The 24,481-nt window shown below is 44.9% G+C and overlaps 1 protein-coding gene across 3 annotated transcripts in view; it reads left to right on the top strand.

Annotated features, from left to right (window-relative positions):
* LOC118371748 (A-kinase anchor protein 6-like) overlaps positions 1 to 24,481 on the top strand; it is a 266,002-nt gene that overhangs the window by 55,299 nt on the left and 186,222 nt on the right. For all 3 annotated transcript variants that reach the window (XM_052496677.1, XM_052496678.1, XM_052496676.1), the window contains exons 3-4: positions 4,499 to 4,750; positions 18,204 to 19,841. In XM_052496677.1, the coding sequence (XP_052352637.1) occupies positions 4,499 to 4,750; positions 18,204 to 19,841 (1,890 nt within the window). The remainder of the gene's footprint in view (positions 1 to 4,498; positions 4,751 to 18,203; positions 19,842 to 24,481) is intronic.

Below are 24,481 nucleotides of genomic sequence, written 5' to 3'. Positions count from 1 at the left end.
TGTCAAATTTCATATGGTAAATGCACATTGAAACATATTGCAAATGCGCGTGCACTTGCAATATGATTCTATAGTGAAAAAACATCACCTAATGGACATGATGAAATCAACACAACGAGTGATGGAAATGTACAACTATCACTGCTCGGCCATCCTGTGTCCATCAGACCAGTCAATTTTGCATTTTTGAGCATGTCAAATTTCATATGGTAAATGCACATTGAAACATATTGCAAATGCGCGCGCACTTGCAATATGATTCTATAGTGTAAAAACATCACCTAATGGACATGATGAAATCAACACAACGAGTGATGGAAATGTACAACTATCACTGCCCGGCCATCCTGTGTTCCCATAGCGAGCATTAATATCAGAATGACCGGTAAATGCATTTACAACCATATTTTTATTTTTGGGTTACCAGTTGCACAACAATGCACGTGCATTTGCAACATGATTCTATAGTGTAAAAACATCACCTAACGGAGATGATGAAATCAACACAACGAGTGATGGAAATGTACAACTATCACTGCTCGGCCATCCTGTGTTCATCAGACCAGTCAATTTTGCATTTTTGAGCAAGGTCAAATTTCATATGGTAAATGCACATTGAAACATATTGCAAATGCACGTGCACTTGCAATATGATTATATAGTGAAAAAACATCACAAAATGGACATGATGAAGTCAACACAACGAGTGATGGAAAGGAACAACTATCACTGCCCGGCCATCCCGAGTTCATCAGGCCAGTCAATTTTGCATTTCTGCAGGATTTTGAGCATGTCAAATTTCTTACGTCATTTGGCCCACAAAAAAAAATCCTTATGCACAATTTAAAAAAATATATAAAAAAATATGATAATAAAATTGGACAAAAGTATATTCATACAGTTCTTACACATGTGTAATTGACAAAAAAATTGAAAGAATTTCAAAAAACGGTCCAGAAAGCACTTTTTAAGGGTGTGTGAAGTTTTTACAAAATTTTGACATTTTTGACTTTTGACTTTTGACTTCCTATGAAATCATATTGGAATTGGACAAAACATATTCCTTATGCGCATGTAAAAAAAAAAAAAAAATTATGATAATAAAATTGGACAAAAGTATATTCATACAGTTCTTACACATGTGTAATTGACAAAAAATCGAAAGAATTTCGAAAAACGGTCCAGAAAGCACTTTTTATGGGTGTGTGAAGTTTTTACAAAATTTTGACATTTTTGACTTTTGACTTTGACTTCCTATGAAATCATATTGGAATTGGACAAAACATATTCCTTATGCGCATATAATTTTTTTTTTAAAAAAAAATTATGATAATAAAATTGGACAAAAGTATATTCATACAGTTCTTACACATGTGTAATTGACAAAAAAATCGAAAGAATTTCGAAAAACGGTCCAGAAAGCACTTTTTATGGGTGTGTGAAGTTTTTACAAAATTTTGACATTTTTGACTTTTGACTTTTGACTTCCTATGAAATCATATTGGAATTGGACAAAACATATTCCTTATGCGCATATAAAAAAATTAAAAAATTATGATAATAAAATTGGACAAAAGTATATTCATACAGTTCTTACACATGTGTAATTGACAAAAAAAATCGAAAGAATTTCGAAAAACGGTCCAGAAAGCACTTTTTAAGGGGTGATAAGTTTTTGAAAAAAGTTCATTTTTTCAAAATTTTACTTTTGGACATTAATTTGGGTTACATCTCCAATATGAAAAACCCCGGTGGAGCGCATTTGCCCCCTGTTGAATTTTTAAAGTGTTACAACTGGCAATTACCATATGGCATTTGCAATACACTTTGGATGAATCAACGCCGAATTGGGTGGTATTGGCCAATGTGTATATGGTTTGTCCGATGCCAATGACATGCCATTCATTTTTGTCCAATACAGGGGGTATTCCCTTACATCCTTGGGAGCAATTTCCAAATGCCTGAAGGTACCACGTTCATCTGTACAACAATAGTACTGTCACGGTCGTCCTCCTCTTTATCTGAAGAGATGACCCCACTGGACGGTTTTGGTAATCCAAAAGTTATGTTACTGATTACAATTTTGGACAGGTAACTAGAAAACTTTAAAGGATTATATTTAGAAAGGAACCTACCCAACCCTGCAGGGCTGTCATTGTTTTGGGGAAGAATTATGTGAGGTTTTATGTGTTGGAGGTACATCTTGGTCAGTTTAGCTCAGAAAATGCCTCCGTTGTCAATCTGCGGGCTGGCCCTGCCTCCATGTGAAACTGACTCATATTATTTTTTAACATTGAAGTTATGACTTAATCGCCACCACTTGATTCTGATTTTAACGTACTGGCAGTGAGACTAGGGCTGTGGCGGTCACAAAATGTTGTCAGCCGGTGATTGTCAAGCAAATAACCGTCGTTCTCACTGTATTTGACCGTTAATTAACATAAACAGATTTAGCATCTCCTGGCCTCCACACAGCCTACAAGCCCCTGATGCTGACATTTGGAACATCTACATTATAAAAGTCTAATAAATCCATGTAATATGGCCTACAACTTCACAATAAATACATACTTTATTTTAGACATGTCTAAAGAAGCATGATATGGAGAATATTTCCATTTCTGAAGAACATACCCAGAGTTGTCCTTGATCTGGCTATGACAAATGGCTTTGGGCTACACTAGTTCATTTATCAGACAATCTTTTTTTCAATATTTTGTTTTGAACCTTTATTTAACCTTTATTTAACTAGGCAAGTCAGTTAATTAAGAACAAATTCTTATTTTCAATGACTGCCTAGGAACAGTGGGTTAACTGCCTGTTCAGGGGCAGAATTTGTACCTTGTCAGCTTGGGGATTTGAACTTGAACCTTTCAGTTACTAGTCCAACGCTCTAACCACTCGGCTACCCTGCCGCCCCGTGGCACTATTTTATAATATGAAGAATACAATTGAAAAAAGCTGAGTAAAATAGAAAGGATATTTCCCCAAACAATTTGAGGGAGTGCGCACATGCGGCTATTCTGTGTTGAGCGGTTAACAAAGAAATAGTTATTCCTATATGCTTCATTTAGAGTTATTAAAGTGACTTTAGTTGTTCTACAAACATTCCGCTATATGTTTAGATTTTTAATACATTCTAAGGATGCATGATGCGACTCTAATAATGATTTGAAAAAAGTCACTTGAAAGGCATGACCTCTGCTTAGTTTTTTGTGCAGGCTGTAAATACTTCATCAGTCACAAATTCACAATTTGACAAGCACTTCATGTCTAGAATTTTACGACGGGCATCCCCTTTGTGTGGCCGTAATGCACCCTAAAAAGTCCAGGCCTTTTGTGGCCAGTGGCAGTTATGCACTTCTCCCATCACATGATTGGATTGAGTCTTTCTCACGGGCTACAAGTGAAGACAGACACATCGCGGATGGGTTAATGTGCTTAGTTTTATATTTGGCCACTTGAGTTGTGATACAAACCTTAATTAAACAAATAGCCATGAGGCTACATGAGGTGTACGACTATGATTAGAAAAAGTCGCAAAAAAAAGGAATTGTTTCTTATGCTGGGCTTCACTCACAAGTGATAATATATAATTCACAAGTGATAGGCTAATATTGTCACCCATCAGACTATTCTTGATTTAATCTTGTCTTTACATATACTAAATAATATGTGTGTGAAATTTGTTTTGATTTAGAATGGACCATTATCATGCACCTGTATGGAAACAGGGGCAGTGGGGACAAAATACATGTTATCTCTGCTCTTAAATAGGGAATGGAGGAGCTTTTCCTGTGGTTTATTTTCATGCCAGCCAGGTAGACTATACTCCTGTTGTAAATATAAGCAATGTGCTTAATATTAGGAAAGTTGAGAAATAAATCCTCCTCTTTTTAGTAGAGGCCATCACTATGTCTTCTCGTGCAAATGTGTATAGCCTATTGAAATGTTGCACAACATGAGCTCATGAGCTCTCGTGAAGTGTTTGATTAGATTTTCAAATACATTTGCATTGATGTCAGAGTGATTAGAGGGACACTAGAGTGCTGAGTAACAGACAATTAGCAAGTTTAGTAGGCTACTAATGACCATCAGCAACATCCAAGCTTGGAGAAGCCTATTTACCGTGACTAAACGGTCACGTGGAATTTGACTGCCTTCACGACTCGTGACCGCCGGTAATACGGTGACCGCAACAGCCCTAAGTGAGACTCACAACCATGTCTGTCTGCTCTCTTTTCAGTCTGTAGAGCGTCAAGATAACGTGTATGTTTATTTCAGAGTAGTTAAGCATATAAAAATACAATAATTATCTCTTCAATGCCAGGCTTGTGTAAGTGTTATCATTTGTCCCATCTCTCCCGTGTGTGTGTGTGTGTGTGTGTGTGTGTGTGTGTGTGTGTGTGTGTGTGTGTGTGTGTGTGTGTGTGTGTGTGTGTGTGTGTGTGTGTGTGTGTGTGTGTGTGTGTGTGTGTGTGTGTGTGTGTGTGTGTAGGACATTTGTGAGGACATCTCGGACCATGTGGAGCAGATCCATGCATTGCTGGAGACAGAGTTCTCCTTGAAGCTGCTGTCCTACTCTGTGAACATCATTGTGGATATCCGCAGTGTGCAGCTCCTGTGGCACCAGCTCCGTGTCTCTGTCCTGGTACTGAAGGAGAGGCTGCTGCAGGGCCTCCAGGACTCCAACGGAAACTACACCCGACAGACAGACATCCTGCAAGCCTTCTCCCAGGACCACCACCAGGTTAATAATTAACAGCATCCCTAACATGGCATGTGCTTTACACAACTCTCACTATCCTACAATAAACATGAAAACTTTTCAGGTTTCAATGATTTATTGAATAGGCATAAGCACAAAAAAACGGCATGACAGTAGCATATTAAACACTTGATTGAAAGATGCATTTGTACAGTATGATATTCACTTTATTTAGGGAAATAAGAGTACATACTGTATTATGCAATTTTACACTTGACGCTGTGACCCACTCTACCAAATATAGTTCTGAGTGGCTTGACACCAACAATATTACTCTACCAAATAACATCAGACTGCTATAACACAACTTAAACAGAGACAGTATACAGTGTGGGAATCTTATTTCTCACAGGTCCAATGCAGTGGAATGGAACATACCTTGTCATTCCATACCGATAGTGGGGTTGATCGGTGGCTATTGAATTCCACACAATCCTGGTCCCCAAGGTTATTAGGCTGTCCATCCCTGTGGTCAGTGGTGTGTCGTCCACCCACTTCCAGATCCCCTCAGTTTCTAAATCAGACAGACCAATCCAGACAAATACTCCTACATTAATTCCGTTGATAAATCTCTGATCCTCTTCATTATTAACGATCACCAGGTCTGCTCCCCTCTCTCTGTAGTCCTGTCTGCTCTCAGCCCAGAATTTCTTCTCAGAAGAGACACAACAACAACTACTGTTAAAGATTCTCCATCCTTGTGGATAGGATCCTCTAATAATCATATCCAATCGTTCTATCTCTCTCTGTAACTGGTCTTTCTCTCTCTGTAACTGGTCTTTCTCTCTCTGTAACTGGTCTTTCTCTCTCTGTAACTGGTCTTTCTCTCTCTGTAACTGGTCTTTCTCTCTCTGTAACTGGTCTTTCTCTCTCTGTAACTGGTCTTTCTCTCTCTGTAACTGGTCTTTCTCTCTCTGTAACTGGTCTTTCTCTCTCTCTGTAACTGGTCTTTCTCTCTCTCTGTAACTGGTCACACCCAGATGCATAGACTAGTACAAAGTGAAACTTCCTTGGTCTAGAGATTTTATACATTGATTTAATTAAGTATACTACTTTACTTTGCTTTACTGTCACAATTATGTAAATTCTTTCTGGCATAAACATTAGTTTCTTGCCAAAGGGGTGAACTTTAATCACAGAATTGGTTTTGATACCTAGTATGGTAAATGTTTTAAGTACAATTTTAGGAGGTTTGTGGTTAGCTTCTCGATATTTGCAGCTTCAAATATGGTACTTGTGTAAAGGCCATGTCTATAGTATACTACAAAATTCTAGAGTAAGCACTATAGATTTAGATGTACAGTACACAGACCATTACACAAGTACCCAATTGGATGTGCCCTTGGATGTACTCCAAGAGGTAACATTAATAATATGCATGTCAATCTCTCGTGGCTCAAAGTGGAAGAGACATGGACTTCATCACTACTTGTACATGTTGAATGCACCAAGCTGCCTGTTTGAACTACCGGCACACAGCTCAGACACCCATGCATACCCCACGAGACATGCCACCAGAGGTCTCTTCACAGTCCTCAAGTCCATAACAGACTATGGGAGGCACCCAGCTCAGACACCCATGCATACCCCACGAGACATGCCACCAGAGGTCTCCTCACAGTCCTCAAGTCCATAACAGACTATGGGAGGCACACAGCTCAGACACCCATGCATACCCCACGAGACATGCCACCAGAGGTCTCCTCACAGTCCTCAAGTCCATAACAGACTATGGGAGGCACACAGCTCAGACACCCATGCATACCCCACGAGACATGCCACCAGAGGTCTCTTCACAGTCCTCAAGTCCATAACAGACTATGGGAGGCACACAGCTCAGACACCCATGCATACCCCACGAGACATGCCACCAGAGGTCTCTTCACAGTCCTCAAGTCCATAACAGACTATGGGAGGCACCCAGCTCAGACACCCATGCATACCCCACGAGACATGCCACCAGAGGTCTCTTTCACAGTCCTCAAGTCCATAACAGACTATGGGAGGCACACAGTACTACATACAGCCAAGATTCCCGATTGGCGCAGCGGTCTATTCTAAAGCACTGCATTTCAGTGGTAGACATGTCACTACAGACCCTGGTTTGTTTCCAGGCTGTATCACAACCAGCCATGATTGGGAGTCCCATAGGGTGGTGCATAATTAGCCCAGCGTTGTCTGGGTTAGGGTTTGGCTGGGGTAGGCTGTCATTGTAAATAAGAATTTGTTCTTAACTGACTTGCCTAGTTAAATAAATCAAATTCAAATACATGGAACTATATTCCACATCAAGTAACTAATTCAAACAGTAAAACATAGGCACAAACACATGCATACACACACACGATAACATACGCACTATATGGTGCCTTGCGAAAGTATTCATCCCTTCCCCTTTTTGGGGGGTTTGTATCATTTGATTTACACAACATGCACAACAACACTTGAAGGTGCAAAAAAATATTTATTGTGAAACAAACAAGGAATAAGACAAAAACAACAGAACTTGAGTGTGCATAACTATTCACCCCCAAATCAATACTTTGTAGAGTCACCTTTTGCAGCAATTACAGCTGCATGTCTCTTGGGGTATGTCTCTATAATATTGGCACATCTAGCCACTGGGATGTTTGCCCATTCTTCAAGGCAAAACTGCTCCAGCTCCTTCAAGTTGGATGGGTTCTGCTGGTGTAGAGCAATCTTGAAGTCATACCACAGATTCTCATTTGGATTGAGGTCTGGGCTTTGACTAGGCCATTCCAAGACATTTAAATGTTTTCCCTTAAACCACTCGAGTGTTGCTTTAGCAGCATGCTTTGGGTCATTGTCCTGCTGGAAGGTGAACCTCCGTCCCAGTCTCAAATCTCTAGAAGACTGAAACAGGTTTCCCTCAAGAATTTCCCTGTATTTAGCGCCATCCATCATTCGTTCAATTCTGACCAGTTTCCCAGTCTTTGCCGATGAAAAACATCCCCACAGCATGATGCTGCCACCACCATGCTTCAATGGAGTTCGAGGTGATGAGAGGTGTTGGGTTTGCACCAGTCATAGCATTTTCCTTGATGGCAAAAAAAGCTCAATTGACCAGAGTACCTTCTTCCATATGTTTGGGGAGTCTCCCACACGTCTTTTGGCAAACACCAAACGTGTTTGCTTATTTTTTTCTTTAAGCAATGGCTTTTTTTCTGGCCACTCTTCCGTAAAGCCAAGCTCTGTAGAGTGTATGGCTTAAAGTGGTCCTATGGACAGATACTCCAATCTCCACTGTGGAGCTTTGCAGCTCCATCAGGGTTTTCTTTTCTTTGTTGCCTCTCTGATTAATGCCCTCCTTGCCTGGTCCGTGAGTTTGGTGGGCGGCCCTCTCTTGGCAGGTTTGTTGTCGTGCCATATTCTTTCAATTTTTTAATAATGGATTGAATGGTGCTCTGTGGGATGTTCAAAGTTACGGATATTGTTTTATAACCCAACCCTGATCTGTACTTCTCCACAACTTTGTCCGTGACCTGTTTGGAGACCTCCTTGGTCTTCATGGTGCCACTTGCTTGGTGGTGTTACGGACTCTGGGGCCTTTCAGAACAGGTGTATATATACTGAGATCATGTTACAGATCATGTGACACTTAAATTGCACACAGGTGGACTTGTTTAACTAATTATGTGACTTCTGAAGGTAATTGGTTGCACCAGATCTTATTTAGGGGCTTCATAGCAAAGTGGGCGAATACATATGCACGCACCACTTTTCCGTTTTTTATTTTTTAGATTTTTATTTAACAAGTTATTTTTTTCATTTCACTTCACCAATTTGGACTATTTTATGTATGTCCATTACATGACATCCAAATAAAAATCTGTTTAAATTACAGGTTGTAATGCAACAAAATAGGAAAAACACCAAGGGGATGAATACTTTTGCAAGGCACTGTACGCACACGTTATAGATATGTGGTAGTGGAGTAGGGGCCTGAGGGCACACACTTAATGTGTGGGGAAATCTGTTTTGAATGTATTGTAATGTTTTTAAAATTGTATAACTGCTTTAATTTCGCTGGACCCCACGAAGAGTAGCTGCTGCCTAGGCAGCTGCCTAATGAATACAAAAATACGATTGAGGAATACTACAAGTGTGGATTATAGGATTCTACAGTATACTACAGTTTACTATATAATTCTATAGCAAGTATTATAGTATTTTATAGTGAACTGAAGTCTTTTTTTATGGGTGTCAAACTGTAGAGAAATTCAACTGAAGGGAAACTAAGTGTGAGCATTTAAAACACGTTTAGCTAAGGTTGACCGTCTCAGCAGGCCTTATTCAATGATATTATTACAAAGAACAAAGAAAGGATGTGTGTGTCTGTGTGTGTTCACTGGATGTCCTGTCAATTGTTCATGCTGGTCTCTTCAGTTGTCCACTGGACATCCTGGCCTCTACAATATGATAATCTTTTGGTCAATTTCAGTTTAGGAGACTACCCTAAACACTACCCCCCCCCCCCCACACAGTGCATAAAACACCAGGGAAAAAAAGTTAAATTTTGAGAGAGAAACATATTTACACATTACAGCTTCTCTCCTGTCTGTTACATAAATAATGCACACCACATTGTGGCACATGCAGGAATTGCTACAGATGAGGAATCCATGGGTATGGAATATTATTTACTGTAGCATAGCAGACTCTTAAATGCTGACCAGACCGCTCGCGCGTGTCCGTCCTCCATCGCGCGCATTTTTGATTTTGTCCACACACACCAGACGCGATCAGGACACGCAGGTGTAAATATCAAAACAAACACTGAACCAACTATATTAATTTGGGGACCGGTCGAAAAGCAAACATTTATGGCAATTTAGCTGGCTAGCTTGCTGCTGTTAGCTAATTTGTCCTGGGATATGAACATTGGGTTGTTATTTTACCTGAAATGCACAAGGTCCTCTACTCTGACAATTAATCCACAGATAAAAGGGTAAACCCAAGTTAATTTCTAGTAATCTCTCCTCCTTCAGGCTTCTTCTTCTTCTTTGGATTGTATATGGCGGTTGGCAACCAACTTTAAGGTGTATTACCACCATCAATGTAGACCTCAGTGTGGACCTCAGAGGCCAAAACAGACTTTCCTCTGTCGAAACGTCCCTCTAAGGCCCTCCTGCTAGCTTGCTATCCCCGGCCTTCTAGCTGTCTGAATCGCAGTATCTCCAGCCAGCCCACCCACTCACTGGACCCCTATGATTGCTACGCATGCCTCTCCCTAATATCAATATGCCTTGTCCATTACTGTCCTGGTTAGTGATTATTGTGTTATTTCACTGTAGAGCCTCTAGCCCTGCTCAATATGCCTTAACCAACTATTTAGTTCCACCTCACCATGTATGCTGTGACATCACCTGGTTTGAACGTCTCTAGAGACAATATCTCTCCCATCATTACTCAATGCCTAAGTTAATCCCCAATGTACTCACATCCTACCATACCTTTGTCTGTATGCCTTGAATCTATTTTATCGCGCCCAAAAACCTGCTCCTTTTACTCTCTGTTCCAAACGCACTAGGCAACCAGTTCTGATAGCCTTTAGCCGTACCCTTATCCTACTCCTCCTCTGTTCCTCTGGTGATGTAGAGGTTAATCCAGGCCCTGCAGTGCCTAGCTCCACTTCTACTCCCAAGGTGCTCTCATTTGTTGACTTCTGTAACCGTAAAGGCCTTGGTTTCATGCATGTTAACATGCATGAAAGTTTGTTTTATTCACTGCTTTAGCACACTCTGCCAACCCGGATGTTCTAGCCGTGTCTGAATCCGAGGTTAGGAAGACCACCAAAAACTCAGAAATTTCCATCCCTATCTATGATTTTCCGACAAGAAAGAACTGCCAAAGGGGGCGGTGCTGCAATATACTGCAGAGATAGCCTGCAGAGTTCTGTCTTACTATCCAGGTCTGTACCCTAACACTTCGAGCTTCTACTTTTAAAAATCCACCTTTCCAGAAACAAGTCTCTCACCATTGCCGCTTACTATAGACCACCCTCTGCCCCAAGCTGTGCCCTGGACACCATATGTGAATTGATTGCCCCCCATCTATCTTCAGAGCTTGTGCTGCTAGGTGACCTAAACTGGGACATGCTCAACACCCCGGCCATCCTAAAATCTAAGCTTGATGCCCTCAATCTCACACAAATGATCAATGAACCCGCCAGCTACAACCCCAAATCCGTAAACACGGGTACCCTCATAGATATCATCCTAACCAACTTGCCCTGCAAATACACCACTGCTGTTTTCAACCAAGATCTCAGTGATCACTGCCTCATTGCCTGCATCTGTAATGGGTCAGCGGTCAAACGACCACCCCTCATCACTGTCAAATGCTCCCTAAAACATTTCCTGCGAGCAGGCCTTTCTATTCGAGGTATCATGGTAGGATATTGACCTCATCCCGTCAGTAGAGGATTCCTGGTTAATCTTTAAAAGTGCCTTCCTCAACATCTTCAATAAGCATGCCCCATTAAAAAAATATAGAACCAGGAACAGATATAGCCCTTGGTTCTCTCCAGACCTGATTGCCCTTGGCCAGCACAAAACCATCCTGTGGCGTTCTGCATTAGCATTGAATAGCCCCCGTGATATACAGCTTTTCAGGGAAGTTAGGAACAAATATACACAGGCAGTTAGGGAAGCTAAGACTAGCTTTTTCAAGCAGAAATTTGCATCGTGTATCACAAACTCAAAAAAGTTCTGGGACACTGTAAAGTCCATGGAGAATAAGAGCACCTCCTCCCAGCTGCCCACTGCACTGAGGCTAGGAAACACTGTCACCACCGATAAATCCACTATAATTGAGAATTTCAATAAGCATTTTTCTACGGCTGGCTATGCTTTCCACCTGGCTACCCCTACCCCGATCAACAGCCCTCCAACCCCCACAGCAACTCGCCCAAGCCTCCCCATTTCTCCTTCACCCAAATCCAGATAGTTGATGTTCTGAAAGAGCTGCAAAATCTGGACCCCTACATATCAGCCGGGCTAGACAATCTGGACCCTCTCTTTCTAAAATTATTTGCCTAAATTGTTGCAACCCCTATTATTAGCCTGTTCAACCTCTCTTTCGTATCGTCTGAGATTCCCATAGATTAGAAAGCTGCCCCGGTCATTCCCCTCTTCAAAGAGGGAGACACTCTTGACCCAAACTGCTACAGACCTATATCTATCCTACCCTGCCTTTCTAAGGTCTTCGAAAGCCAAGTTAACAAACAGATTATCGACCATTTCGAATCCCACCATACCTTCTCCGTTATGCAATCTGGTTTCAGAGCTGGCCACGCTCAAGGTCCTAAACGATATCATAACCGCCATTAATAAGAGACATTACTGTGCAGTTGCATTCAACGACCTGGCCAAGGCTTTTTGACTCTGTCAATCACCACATTCTTATCGGCAGACACAACAGCCTTGGTTTCTCAAATGATTGCCTCACCTGGTTCACCAACTACTTCTCTGATAGAGTTCGGTGTGTCAAATCGGAGTCCCTGTTGTCCGTACCCCTGGCAGTCTCTATGGGGGTGCCACAGGGTTCAATTCTCGGGCCGACACTCTTCTCTGTATACATCAATGATGTCGCTCTTGCTGCTGGTGATTCTCTGATCCACCTCTACACATACAACCCCATTCTGTATACCTTCTTTGGACACTGTGTTAACTCACCTCCAGACGAGCTTCAATGCCGTACAACTCTCCTTCCATGGCCTCCAACTGCTCTTAAATGCAAGTACAACTAAATGCATGCTCTTCAACCGATCGCTGTCCGCACCTGCCCACCCGTCCAGCATCACCACTCTGGACGGTTCTGACTTAGAATATGCGGACAACTACAAATACCTAGGTGTCTGGTTAGACTGTAAACTCTCCTTCCAGACTCACATTAAGCATCTCCAATCCAAAATTAAATCTAGAATCGGCTTCCTATTTGGCAACAAAGCATCCTTCACTCATGCTGCCAAACATACCCTTGTAAAACTGACCATCCTACCGATCCTCGACTTCGGCGACGTTATTTACAAAATAGCCTCCGACACTCTACTCAACAAATTGGATGCAGTCTATCACAGTGCCATCTGTTTTGTCACCAAAGCCCCATATAATACCCACCACTGCTACCTGTATGCTCTCGTTGGCTGGTCCTCGCTTCATACTCGTCGCCAAACCCACTGGCTCCAGGTCATCTACAAGTCTCTGCTAGGTAAAGCCCCGCCTTATCTCAGCTCACTGGTCATCATAGCAGCACCCACCCGTAGCACGCGCTCCAGCAGGAATAAAACATACTCCCGGCGCCGACAGAGATGGCCGCCTCGCTTCGCGTTCCTAGGAAACTATGCAGTATTTTGTTTTTTACGTGATATTTCTTACATTGGTACCCCAGGTAATCTTAGGTTTCATTACATACAGTCGAGAAGAACTACTGAATATAAGAGCAACGTCAACTCACCATCAGTACGACCAGGAATATGACTTTCCTGAAGCGGATCCTGTGTTCTGCCTTCCACCCAGGTCAACGGAATGGATCCCAGCCTGCGACCCAAAACAAAGATGTCGTAAAAGAGGGAAACGTAGCGGTCTTCTGGACAGACTCCGGAGACGGGAACATCGCGCACCTTCCCTAGCATGCTACTCGCCAATGTCCAGTCTCTTGAGAAGAAGGTTGATGAAATCCGAGCAAGGGTAGCATTCCAGAGGGACATCAGAGACAGTAACGTTCTTTGCTTCACGGAAACATGGCTCACTCGAGAGACGCTAATGGAATCGGTGCAGCCAGCTGGTTTCTTCACGCATCGCGCCGACAGAAACAAACATCTTTCTGGTAAGAAGAGTGGCTGGGGCGTATGCCTTATGATTAACGAGACGTGGTGTGACCACAACAACATACAGGAACTCAAGTCCTTCTGTTCACCTGACTTAGAATTCCTCACAATCAAATGTCGTCCGCATTATCTACCAAGGGAATTTTCTTCGATTATAATCACAGCCGTATATATTCCCCCCCAAGCAGACACATCGATGGCCCTGAACAAACTTTATTTGACTCTTTGCAAACTGGAAACCACATATCCGGAGGCTGCATTCATTGTAGCTGGGGATTTTAACAAGGCTAATCTGAAAACAAGACTCCCTAAATTGTATCAGCATATCGATTGCGCAACCAGGGCTGGTAAAACCTTGGATCATTGCTATTCTAACTTCCGCGACGCATATAAGGCCCTCCCCCGCCCTCTTTTTGGAAAAGCTGACCACGACTCCATTTTGTTGCTTCCTGCCTACAGACAGAAACTAAAAACAAGCAGCTCACGCGCTCAGGTCTGTTCAACGCTGCTCCGACCATTCCGATTCCACACTTCAAGACTGCTTCGATCACGTGGATTGGGATATGTTCCGCATTGCGTCCAACAACAACATTGACGAATAGGCTGATTCGGTGAGTGAGTTCATTAGAAAGGGCATTGATGATGTCGTTCCCATAGCAATGATTAAAACATTCCCAAACCAGAAACCGTGGATTGATGGCAGCATTCGCGTGAAACTGAAACCGCCAACCACTGCTTTTAACCAGGGAAAGGTGACCAGAAACATGACTGAATACAAACAGTGTAGCTATTCCATCCGGAAGGCAATCAAACAAGCTAAGCGTCAGTATAGAGACAAAGTAGAGTCACAATTCAACGGCTCAGACACAAGAGGTATGTGGCAGGGTCTAGAGTCAATCACGATTTACAAAAATAAAACCAGCCCCAGGATGTCTTGCTCCCAGGCAGACTAAATAACCTTTTTGCCCGCTTTGAGGACAATACAGTGCCACTGACACGGCCACTACCATAACCTGTGGACTCTCCCTCACTGCAGCCGAAGTGAGGAAAACATTTAAACGTGTTAACCCTTCGCAAGGCTGCAGGCCCAGACGGCATCCCCAGCCGCGTCCTCAGAGCATGCGCAGACCAGCTAGCTGGTGTTTTTACAGACATATTCAATCAATCCTTATCCCAGTCTGCTGTTCCCACATGCTTCAAGAGGGCCACCATTGTCCCTGTTCCCAAGAAAGCTAAGGTAACTGAGCTAAACGACTACCGCCCCGTAGCACTCAATTCCGTCATCATGAAGTGCTTTGAGAGACTAGTCAAGGACCATATCACCTCCACCCTGCCTGACACCCTAGACCCACTCCAATTTGCTTACCACCCAAATAGGTCCACAGACGATGCAATCTCAACCACACTGCACACTGCCCTAACCCATCTGGACAAGAGGAATACCTATGTGAGAATGCTGTTCATCGACTACAGCTCAGCATTTAACACCATAGTACCCTCCAAACTCATCATCAAGCTCGAGACCCTGGGTCTCGACCCCGCCCTGTGCAACTGGGTACTGGACTTCCTGATGGGCCATCCCCAGGTGGTGAGGGTAGGTAACAACATCTCCACCCCATGGGGGTGCGTTCTGAGCCCTCTCCTGTACTCCCTGTTCACCCATGACTGCGTGGCCATGCACGCCTCCAACTAAATCATCAAGTTTGCGGACGACACTACAGTGGTAGGCTTGATTGCCAACAACGACGAGATGGCCTACAGGGAGGAGGTGAGGGCCCTAGGAGTGTGGTGTCAGGAAAATAACCTCACACTTAACGTCAACAAAACAAAGGAGATGATTGTGGACTTCAGGAAACAGTAGAGGGAGCACCCCCCTATCCACATCGATGGGACAGTAGTGGAGAGGGTAGTAAGTTAAGTTCCTCGGCGTACGCATCACGGACAAACTGAATAGGTCTACCCACACAGACAGCGTTGTGAAGAAGGCGCAGCAGCGCCTCAGGAGGCTGAAGAAATTTGGCTTGTCACCAAAAGCACTCACAAACTTCTACAGATGCACAATCGAGAGCATCCTGTCGGGCTGTATCACCGCCTGGTACGGCAACTGCTCCGCCCACAACCGTAAGGCTCTCCAGAGGGTAGTGAGGTCTGCACAACGCATCACCGGGGGAAACTACCTGCCCTCCAGGACACCTACACCACCCGATGTCACAGGAAGGCCATAAAGATCATCAAGGACAACAACCACCCGAGCCACTACCTGTTCACCCCGCTATCATCCAGAAGGCGAGGTCAGTACAGGTGCAACAAAGCAGGGGCCGAGAGACTGAAAAACAGCTTCTATCTCAAGGCCATCAGACTGTTAAACAGCCATCACTAACATTGAGTGGCTGCTGCCAACACACTGACTCAACTCCAGCCACTTTAATAATGGGAATTGATGGAAATTGATGTAAAATATATCACTAGCCACTTTAAATAATGCTACTTATTATAATGTTTACATACCCTACATTACTCATCTCATATGTATATGTATATACTGTACCCTATATCATCTACTGCATCTTTATGTAATACATGTATCACTAGCCATTTTAAACTATGCCACTTTATGTTTATATACCCTACATTACTCATCTCATATGTATATACTGTACTCGATACCATCTACTACATCTTGCCTATGCCGTTCTGTACCATCACTCATTCATATATCTTTATGTACATGTTCTTTATCCCTTTACACTTGTGTGTATAAGGGAGTAGTTTTGGAATTGTTAGGTTAGATTACTTGTTGGTTATTACTGCATTGTTGGAACTCGAAGCACAAGCATTTCACTACACTCGCATTAACATCTCCTAACCATGTGTATGTGACAAATACATTTTATTTGATCTTACTGGTCACCCCCAAAGCCAATTCTTCCTTTGGCCGCCTTTCCTTCCAGTTCTCTGCTGCCATTTACTGGAACGAACTGCAAAAATCACTGAAGCTGGGGACTCATATCTCCCTCACTAGCTTTAAGCACCAGCTATCAGAACAGCTCACAGATCACTGCACCTGTGCATAGCCCATCTGTAAATAGCCCATCCAATTACCTCATCCCCATACTGTATTTATTTATTTATCTTGCTCCTTTGCACTCCAGTATCCCTACTTGAACATTCATCTTCTAGACATCTACCATTCCAGTGTTTAATTGCTATATTGTAATTACTTTGCCACCATGGCCTATTTATTGCCTTACCTCCCTTATCCTACCTCATTTGCACATGCTATATATAAACCTTTTATACTGTATTATTGACTGTATGTTTGTTAATTCTATGAGTAACTCTGTGTTGTTGTATGTGTCGAATTGCTATGCTTTATCTTGGCCAGGTAGCAGTTGCAAATGAGAGCTTGTTCTCAACTAGCCTACCTTTTTAAATAAAGGTTAATTAAAATTAAAATTAAAAAGTGAATCTTTCAATCACCCAGTGGGTATATGCTCCTAAAAACCAATGAGGAGATGGGAGAGACGGGACTTGCAGCGCATCAAGCGTCACAAATAGAACCAAGTTCTATTTCAGCGCCTGGCTACGTAGACGCTCGTTGACGCGTTCGAGCCGTGTGGGTGCAATGATTGATGTGCAATGTTACATGCTTACCACACCGCTCGCGTCGTGTGCGTTGCAAAATAAATGTACACATACATGTTATTCAATCATTGCACCCACACTGCTCGCATGCGTCAATGATCGTCTGCATAGCCAGGCCCTAAAATAAAACTTGGTTCTATTTGTGATGCTTGATGCGCTGCAAGTCCTGTCTCTCCCATCTCCTCATTGGTTTTTAGGAGCATATGCCCACGTGGGTGATTGAAAGATGAATTGAGGTCCACACTCCAGTCCAATTGGTGGTGGTAATGCACCTTAAAGTTGGTTGCCAACCGCCATATAACAATCAAAGAAGAAGAAGAAGAAGAAGGCTGAAGGAGGAGAGATTACTAGAAACAAACTTGTTTTACCATTTCATCTGTGGATTAATTGGACGCATGCACACGAGCGGTGTGGTCAGCATGTTATGAGTTGCTTTTCTTTTATGTCGGAAAACACAACTCCTATTTGGTTTACTTAAGGCGCAATCTGTGATTGATACGTCCATTTTTTAACTTTAAATTAATGACATACAGCCTTTTGAGTCTTCAAGAATATAACTTCTAAATCTCTCATGAGCTTAGTTCAATAGTTGTACCCCATCAGAACCCAAAATATAAGCTTGTTTTACGCCATTGTTTATAAATAATGCATTTGTAAACAAACACTGTACATATCAAAAACATGGTTAAAACTATAATTTTATCTCATGGATGGTCAGTCATGTATGGTCAGCTGTATTGGAGAGTGTTTACTGAATTTGAGAGTGTTTACATTTCTCCAGCCTCATCCCTCAGCTGTTTCCCGAAACAGTGGCATGTTGACCGCTTTGTTGTTTTTTGAGCTGCAGATTTCCCTTTTAAAGCATTTTCACTTATATTTTTTGTAAACTTAAATGGTGTGTTAATCAAGTGTTCCCCCCTCCCCCTGTATCTCCCCCAGGCTCGCCTGGATGCTCTGACTGAGGTGGACGACTGCGGCCAGGTGACCATTAAGTGCAGTCAGGACTACTTCTCCCTGGACTGTGGCATCACAGCTTATGAACTCAGTGACTATAGCCCCAGTGAGGACCAGGAGGGTACCAGCGGATTGGGCCAGGGGCAGGAGCCCGGCTGTAGATACACCAGTCTAAAGAGCGACTTCCCAGAGCCCATCCAGAGTGTGGACCTGCTGACCATCACAGCCAAGCAGAGCCAGAACCAGGGGGCCGTCTCAGAGCAGGAAGAGGAGGAGCCAGGTACCCCTATAGAGAAACACAGAGACAAGCCCTCCAGCGCAGGGGAAGAGAACAACCCTGCACCTGGACCCAAAATGCACTGCGACACGCCCCAGAGCGAGAGCACTCCACTTTCCAAGCAGCCCCTTCAGGGCAGCGTGAGTAACGAGGTGTCCCCCACTCAGCCTGTCCTGCCTAAGAAGCCCATTTATCTGGAGGGAGAGGCTGAGTCCAGCCTCAGCCTAAGGAGATCCACCCTGCCTCCCTCTCTTCAATTCCAGGCAGACCTGAGCCAGAGCACTCCCTCTCTCCTGGACCTTCCCGACCGCTCCAAGTTCTGGCTGGAGCTGAATGCTGTGTGCCCCAGCAACGCCTCCCAGTCCTTTGACAGCCTGCAGGTCATGAACAGCATGACCCTGCAGGCCAGCAGACAAAGAGAGGCTGGAGGTTACCAGAGACAAGGAAGCCCTGTTGGCGCTCACATCCCCCTACAGAGGAGCTCCTCAGAGGTAGACCAGGAAGGCCACTTCCCCCAGGACCTCTCCTCCATCCCCAACCTCTTCTCAGGCAACAATGAATGCAGCAGGGACCTGAAGGATCCACAGACAGACAGAGACACAGACAGCTCCCTACCCTCTCCTATGAGAGAGCCCTCAGACCACGAGTCCCACGATGAGGCCACAAGCGAGGACTTCCGCCGTCCCACCAAGGAAGCCGTCTGGATCGTCCAGCCCCAGTGCCCCCACCTCCACCACCCAGCCCCAGTGGGGACCAGCCCTAACCCCAGCAAGGAGCACTGGTTCAGGTCAGATGAGTTCCTGGCTCTGCCCGCCAAGCTAAAGAAGACAGAGATGCTGGCTATGAAGCTGGAGACCCTGGCCCAGAGACCTGGCCACCAGGGACACCATGAGTCGATTCAGGATGTAGACGACTGGGAGCTAACCGAGGTCAATTCAAACTGGGAGGGCGAGGGCCCGGGCAGCCCCCAACCCCCTTTGGGCTTCGACGCCCTCCAACCCCCGTACAAGAGGCCTTTCCACGTGGGGATGGGGCACTTCTCGCCCATCTTGTCCAGCGACATGACTCCATCCCTGGATGAGAGCATCGACTCGGCCCCCCTCAGTGACCTGCTGTCTGAGGACGAGGCCTGGAGCTCCAGGGAGAGTAGGAAGAGAGACAACAACAGGGGCTGGAGCTCCGGGGAGACCAGAGTGAGAGACACCAACAGGTCTCTCGCCCTGCATCCCACCACCACCACTACCATGGCCCCCCACATAGAGACACAGTGTAAACCTTTCATCCAACAGCTACTGGATGACATCCAGCACCACGACAACCACCCAGACATATTGGGCAGGATAGAGGTAATGAGAGCATCAGCCTCTGACACATACACTTTTACTATGATGTTGTTGTTGTTTCAAGCATTGGTTATTCCAGGATCTAAAATGTACAGTAGATGGACTTAGGGCTGTGACGGTTATGGAACTTTCAATGATGGTAATTGGCCAGCTAAATGACCACGATCACCGTATTAACCGTTGGAATATCTCCTTGCTGCATGGGCTGGTATTGAAATAGAATGAATAGAACGGGCGTCCCCATTCAAGTCAATGACGGCATAATGGGTGGACTGTAGAGATGGGGGTTTGAAGTCATTTCACTATACACATTAGTATCATTCATTTTAGTCTGACATCCAGATATACTAAACGCATGTTGTTGAAACACATTTTTTCCACCTGTGCACATTTCTGTGCGAGGGAGAGGCTGGCACTCTATTGTTGCAATTGTGGAGGTGCCAGTGAGATTGGTGCGAGCAGATGGGAAGCAGAGAGCGAGATGCTACTTGGCAATATCCAAGATGAGCTAACTTCCAAGCAGCAGCCACAATGTTATTTATCATCCCATATAACAGTTCCTGCCTTGACTGGGGTAGCCTAAAGAAACTAGCTAGCCAGCTATAGCTAGCTAGACTAATTGAGACCACATTTGACGCTTTCTCCCCAACCCAATTCAGATAAAACAACAGCCTGTCTGTCAGTTGCTCCGTATGGCCTACTCCTTCTCATTTTGCTAACTTTTAATTCTCACTACACTATTGAGCTGCTTTGCAGCTTTGATTGGCCAAAATAAATAACAAGATACACATGTGAAGGCTAACAGTCTTTTTTATGGGGCTCATTTTATGGACACAACTACATAGACATTTTTGGTTTTATTACATTTATCATTTGAAATCCTTGCTATCTTTGTATGTAACAATGTCACATGGACATTTTAGTTTTAGGTTTTATTTATTCACACCAGAGGAAAGAGGTGAAAGACAAAACGATGATGTGTAGTGTGAGCGTACCAAGTAATTAGGCGTCACTCTAAAGCGGGAAGGTGGAATAAACGAGTCAGGAGTAGGTTTTTCTGATTGAACACGGTTCTCTATTGAGGGTATTTTGTCAACAAAAACATTCTAACATAATCAATGAAAAATCCTCCAAGGAAAAACACACATCTTCTCCAGATGAAACAAGAACACAATAGGATAATCTTTAAACTACAACAAACATAAATCACGGGTTTGTCACCATCTTCGTGGTTCATTCAGCACAGCTTCTCTCTCTCGGTGGCCATCTTCCAGAGATAGTTTTTCCCCCTCTCTGCTGGTTCCATTCTCTCTTTTATAGGGAAGGAGAGTATCTCATTAGTACCGTCAGCTGTGCTTAATTGACTCTGGTTACCTTGTCTCCCATGCTTTGTTGGGCTACTATCCATGAGCCCAGCCTGCCCTCTAGTGGTCCTTCAACATACCTTCCCCCAGGACCGAACCGGAGGGTCGGGCGCCAGACGCACCGTCTTGGTCGCGTCGGGACAGCGCGTCTGCATTCCCGTTCCTCGATCCGGCCCTGTGGATGACATGGAAAGAGAACGGTTGTAAAGACAAAAACCATCTGGCTATTCTGTTGTTATTGTTTCTCTTACCAGCCATCCACGTGAGGGGCGCATGGTCAGTAACTAATGCAAACCTCCGACCCAGTAGGTAGTACCGGAGATAATCGAGGGCCCACTTGATGGCTAAGGCCTCTTTCTCTACGGTCGCATACCTCTGTTCCCGATCGCTGAGTTTCCTACTAATGAAGATGTGGAACAACCTCCACATCCCTCTACTGAGGACCACCCATACGTAGAATGTATGCACACATGACTGTAAGTCGCTTTGGATAAAAGCGTCTGCTAAATGGCATATATATTATTATTATATTATGAAGAGAATCGGCTTCTCTGCTTCACCTTCACCCTGAGCTAGTACGGCCCCGAGCCCTGTATCCGAGGCGTCGACCTGCACAATGAACTCTTGCGAGAAGTCCGGAGCCTGTAGAACGGGATCGGAACACAGGCCATCTTTTAACAATTGAAAGGCCTCTTCCGTCTCGTCTTTCCACTCTACCTGGTTTGGCAGGTTTTTCCTGATGAGGTTTGTGAGGGGTTGGCAATGGTTGCATATCCCGGGATAAAACGGCGATAATATCCTGTTATCCCTAAGAAGGCCCGAACGTCTCGCTTGGTCCGGGGTCGAGGCCAGTCACGAATTGCCCTGGTCTTCTCTGCCTGCGGGCGTATTTTCCCATTCCCCACGGTATACCCCAGGTATTCCGCTTCGGACAGGCCCAGGCAGCATTTATTTGGATTGGCTGTCAACCCTGTGGCTTCCAAACTCATGAGCACCGCACGTAATCGCAGGAGGTGACTATCCCAGTCCTCGCTGTGGATGACCACATCGTCTATGTACGCCGCTGCATACTCTTGATGGGGCCGTAGAATGGCATCCATGAGGCGTTGGAAGGTTGCAGCAGCTCCGTGCAGTCCGAAGGGCATCCTCACATACTGGAAAAGCCCCTCTGGGGTGGCGAAGGCAGTCTTTGGGCGATCCTCCGGAGCCACCGGCACTTGCCAATATCCCTTCGTCAAATCCAGGGTAGTGATGAACTTGGCCTTTCCTAAGCGCTCCAAGAGTTCATCCACACGGGGCATGGGGTACGCATCGAATGTAGAGATGGCATTCACGCCCCTAAAGTCGTTGCAGAGTCTCATACTACCATCGGCTTTGGGGACCAGGACTATGGGACTGGACCACTCGCTCGTCGAGGCTCGATCACGCCCATCCTCAACATCTCTCTCACCTCTTTCTTAGCGATGACTCGGCGAGCCTCAGGAATCCTGTAAGGGCGGATATGCACTTTCTTGCCGGGTTCAGTGTGGATATGGTGGAACAGGACATCTGTTTGTCCTGGGAATGGAGAGAATATTCGACCAAAGTTCATAATCAGCTTGTCTAGCTGTCTTGACTGCTCCGGTAGGAGAGTTTGGCCACGGCGCACCTGTGGTAGAGCCTCTTTTTCTTTGCCCTCCAGGGCCATCAAAACCACCTCCTCCTCTCGTCCATGGTACATCTTCAGCAGGTTTATGTGATAGAGTTGGACCTTCTTCCTCCTGTCAGGTTGCTTGATGAGGTAATTGACCGGTGAGACCCTTTTCATTACCTCGTAGGGCCCCCTCCACTGCGCCAGCAAGCGATGTTCGGCCGTGGGCACAAGCACCATCACTTTCTCTCCCACGGTGAACTCACGGGGGTCGCAGATTTATCATAGGCCCGGCCTTGGGTCCTTTGGGCCTTCTCCATATGCTCCTTGACTATGGGCCACACTGCTGACAGGCGGTCTCTCATCAGGGTAACGTGTTCTATTGTAGATCGAAAGGGGCATGGTTGGGTCTCCCAGGTCTCCTTGGCTAAGTCGAGGATTCCTCGACAGGGTCTGCCATAGAGCAATTCAAACGGAGAGAATCCAGTGGATGCCTGGGGTACTTCTCGCAGGGCAAACATTAAGTGTGGGAGAAGCATGTCCCAGTTTTCCCGTCTCGGGACACCACTCTTCTCAACATGCTTTTAATTGTTTTGTTCAAGCGTTCACACAACCCATCTGTTTGAGGGTGGAATATGCTTGTACGTATCTGTTGAACCTGATATAACCGACACAAGTCCTTCATCAACCGGGACATGAACGGGGTTCCTTGATCGGTTAAGATAGTCTTGGGAAGGCCCACACGAGAGAACATCAGGAATAACTCCTTGGCAATTCCCTTTGACGACATGTTACGTAGGGGTATGGCCTCCGGGAACTTGGTAGCATAATCTATAACCACTAGGATGTACTGCTCGTGTCCTCTGGCGGATTTTGGGAGGGGTCCTACGAGGTCCATAGCTATGCGTTCAAAGGGAGTCTCTATGATGGGGAGAGGAATCAAAGGGTTACGTAGGTGTGGCCGTGGGGCTGTACGTTGACATTGATCACACGTCTTACAATACCTGGCCACATCTCGGGTGACACGGGGCCAATAGAATCTCTGCATGATTCTGTCAATCGTCTTGTCTCGTGCCAGGTGTCCTCCTAGGACGTGGGAATGGGCTAACTGTAGAACTGTATCCCTGTATGGTCTAGGCACCATTAGTAATTCCTGGTTTTCCCCCCTTCGTCGTACGACCCAGTATAAGAGACCCCGCCTGATTGCATAGTAAGGAAGAGGGGCTCACCTGATCCGTCGACGTTCCTTCCGTCGATCACCTTCACCTTCCTCATGGCCTCCCTTAGGTCTGGGTCTCTATGCTGCGAGGTGCCGAACTGTCCCTTTAATTCCTGGGGCAGGTCAACCTCAGTAGAGGGATGTGGAGGTTGTTCCACATCCCCATCAGGGAGACCGAGAGAATCCCTTCCAGGTTCCCTCCTCGGATGGAGCTTCAAATATATCCCTTAGTGCCTGGTTGCTCCTTCCTTCCTGCGTTGTGTATAACCCTTCACAGGTGTCTTCATCGGTGGTTTCCTGGAATATCTGTCGTAAACGTTGGTTCGCTATTTCTTCCTCTGCTGTAGAGGACGAGGACGCGGCTACGTCTCCTTGTAGTACTACTACCTCGGGCTTGGAGATTCTCTTCTTTCCTGTCCCCCTTCTTCCC

Source organism: Oncorhynchus keta, chromosome 35 (genome assembly GCF_023373465.1).
Source record: "Oncorhynchus keta strain PuntledgeMale-10-30-2019 chromosome 35, Oket_V2, whole genome shotgun sequence".
NCBI classification, from domain to species: domain Eukaryota; kingdom Metazoa; phylum Chordata; class Actinopteri; order Salmoniformes; family Salmonidae; genus Oncorhynchus; species Oncorhynchus keta.
Note: the sequence above shows the minus strand (reverse complement) of the source record. Positions and strands in the feature narration are given on the sequence as shown.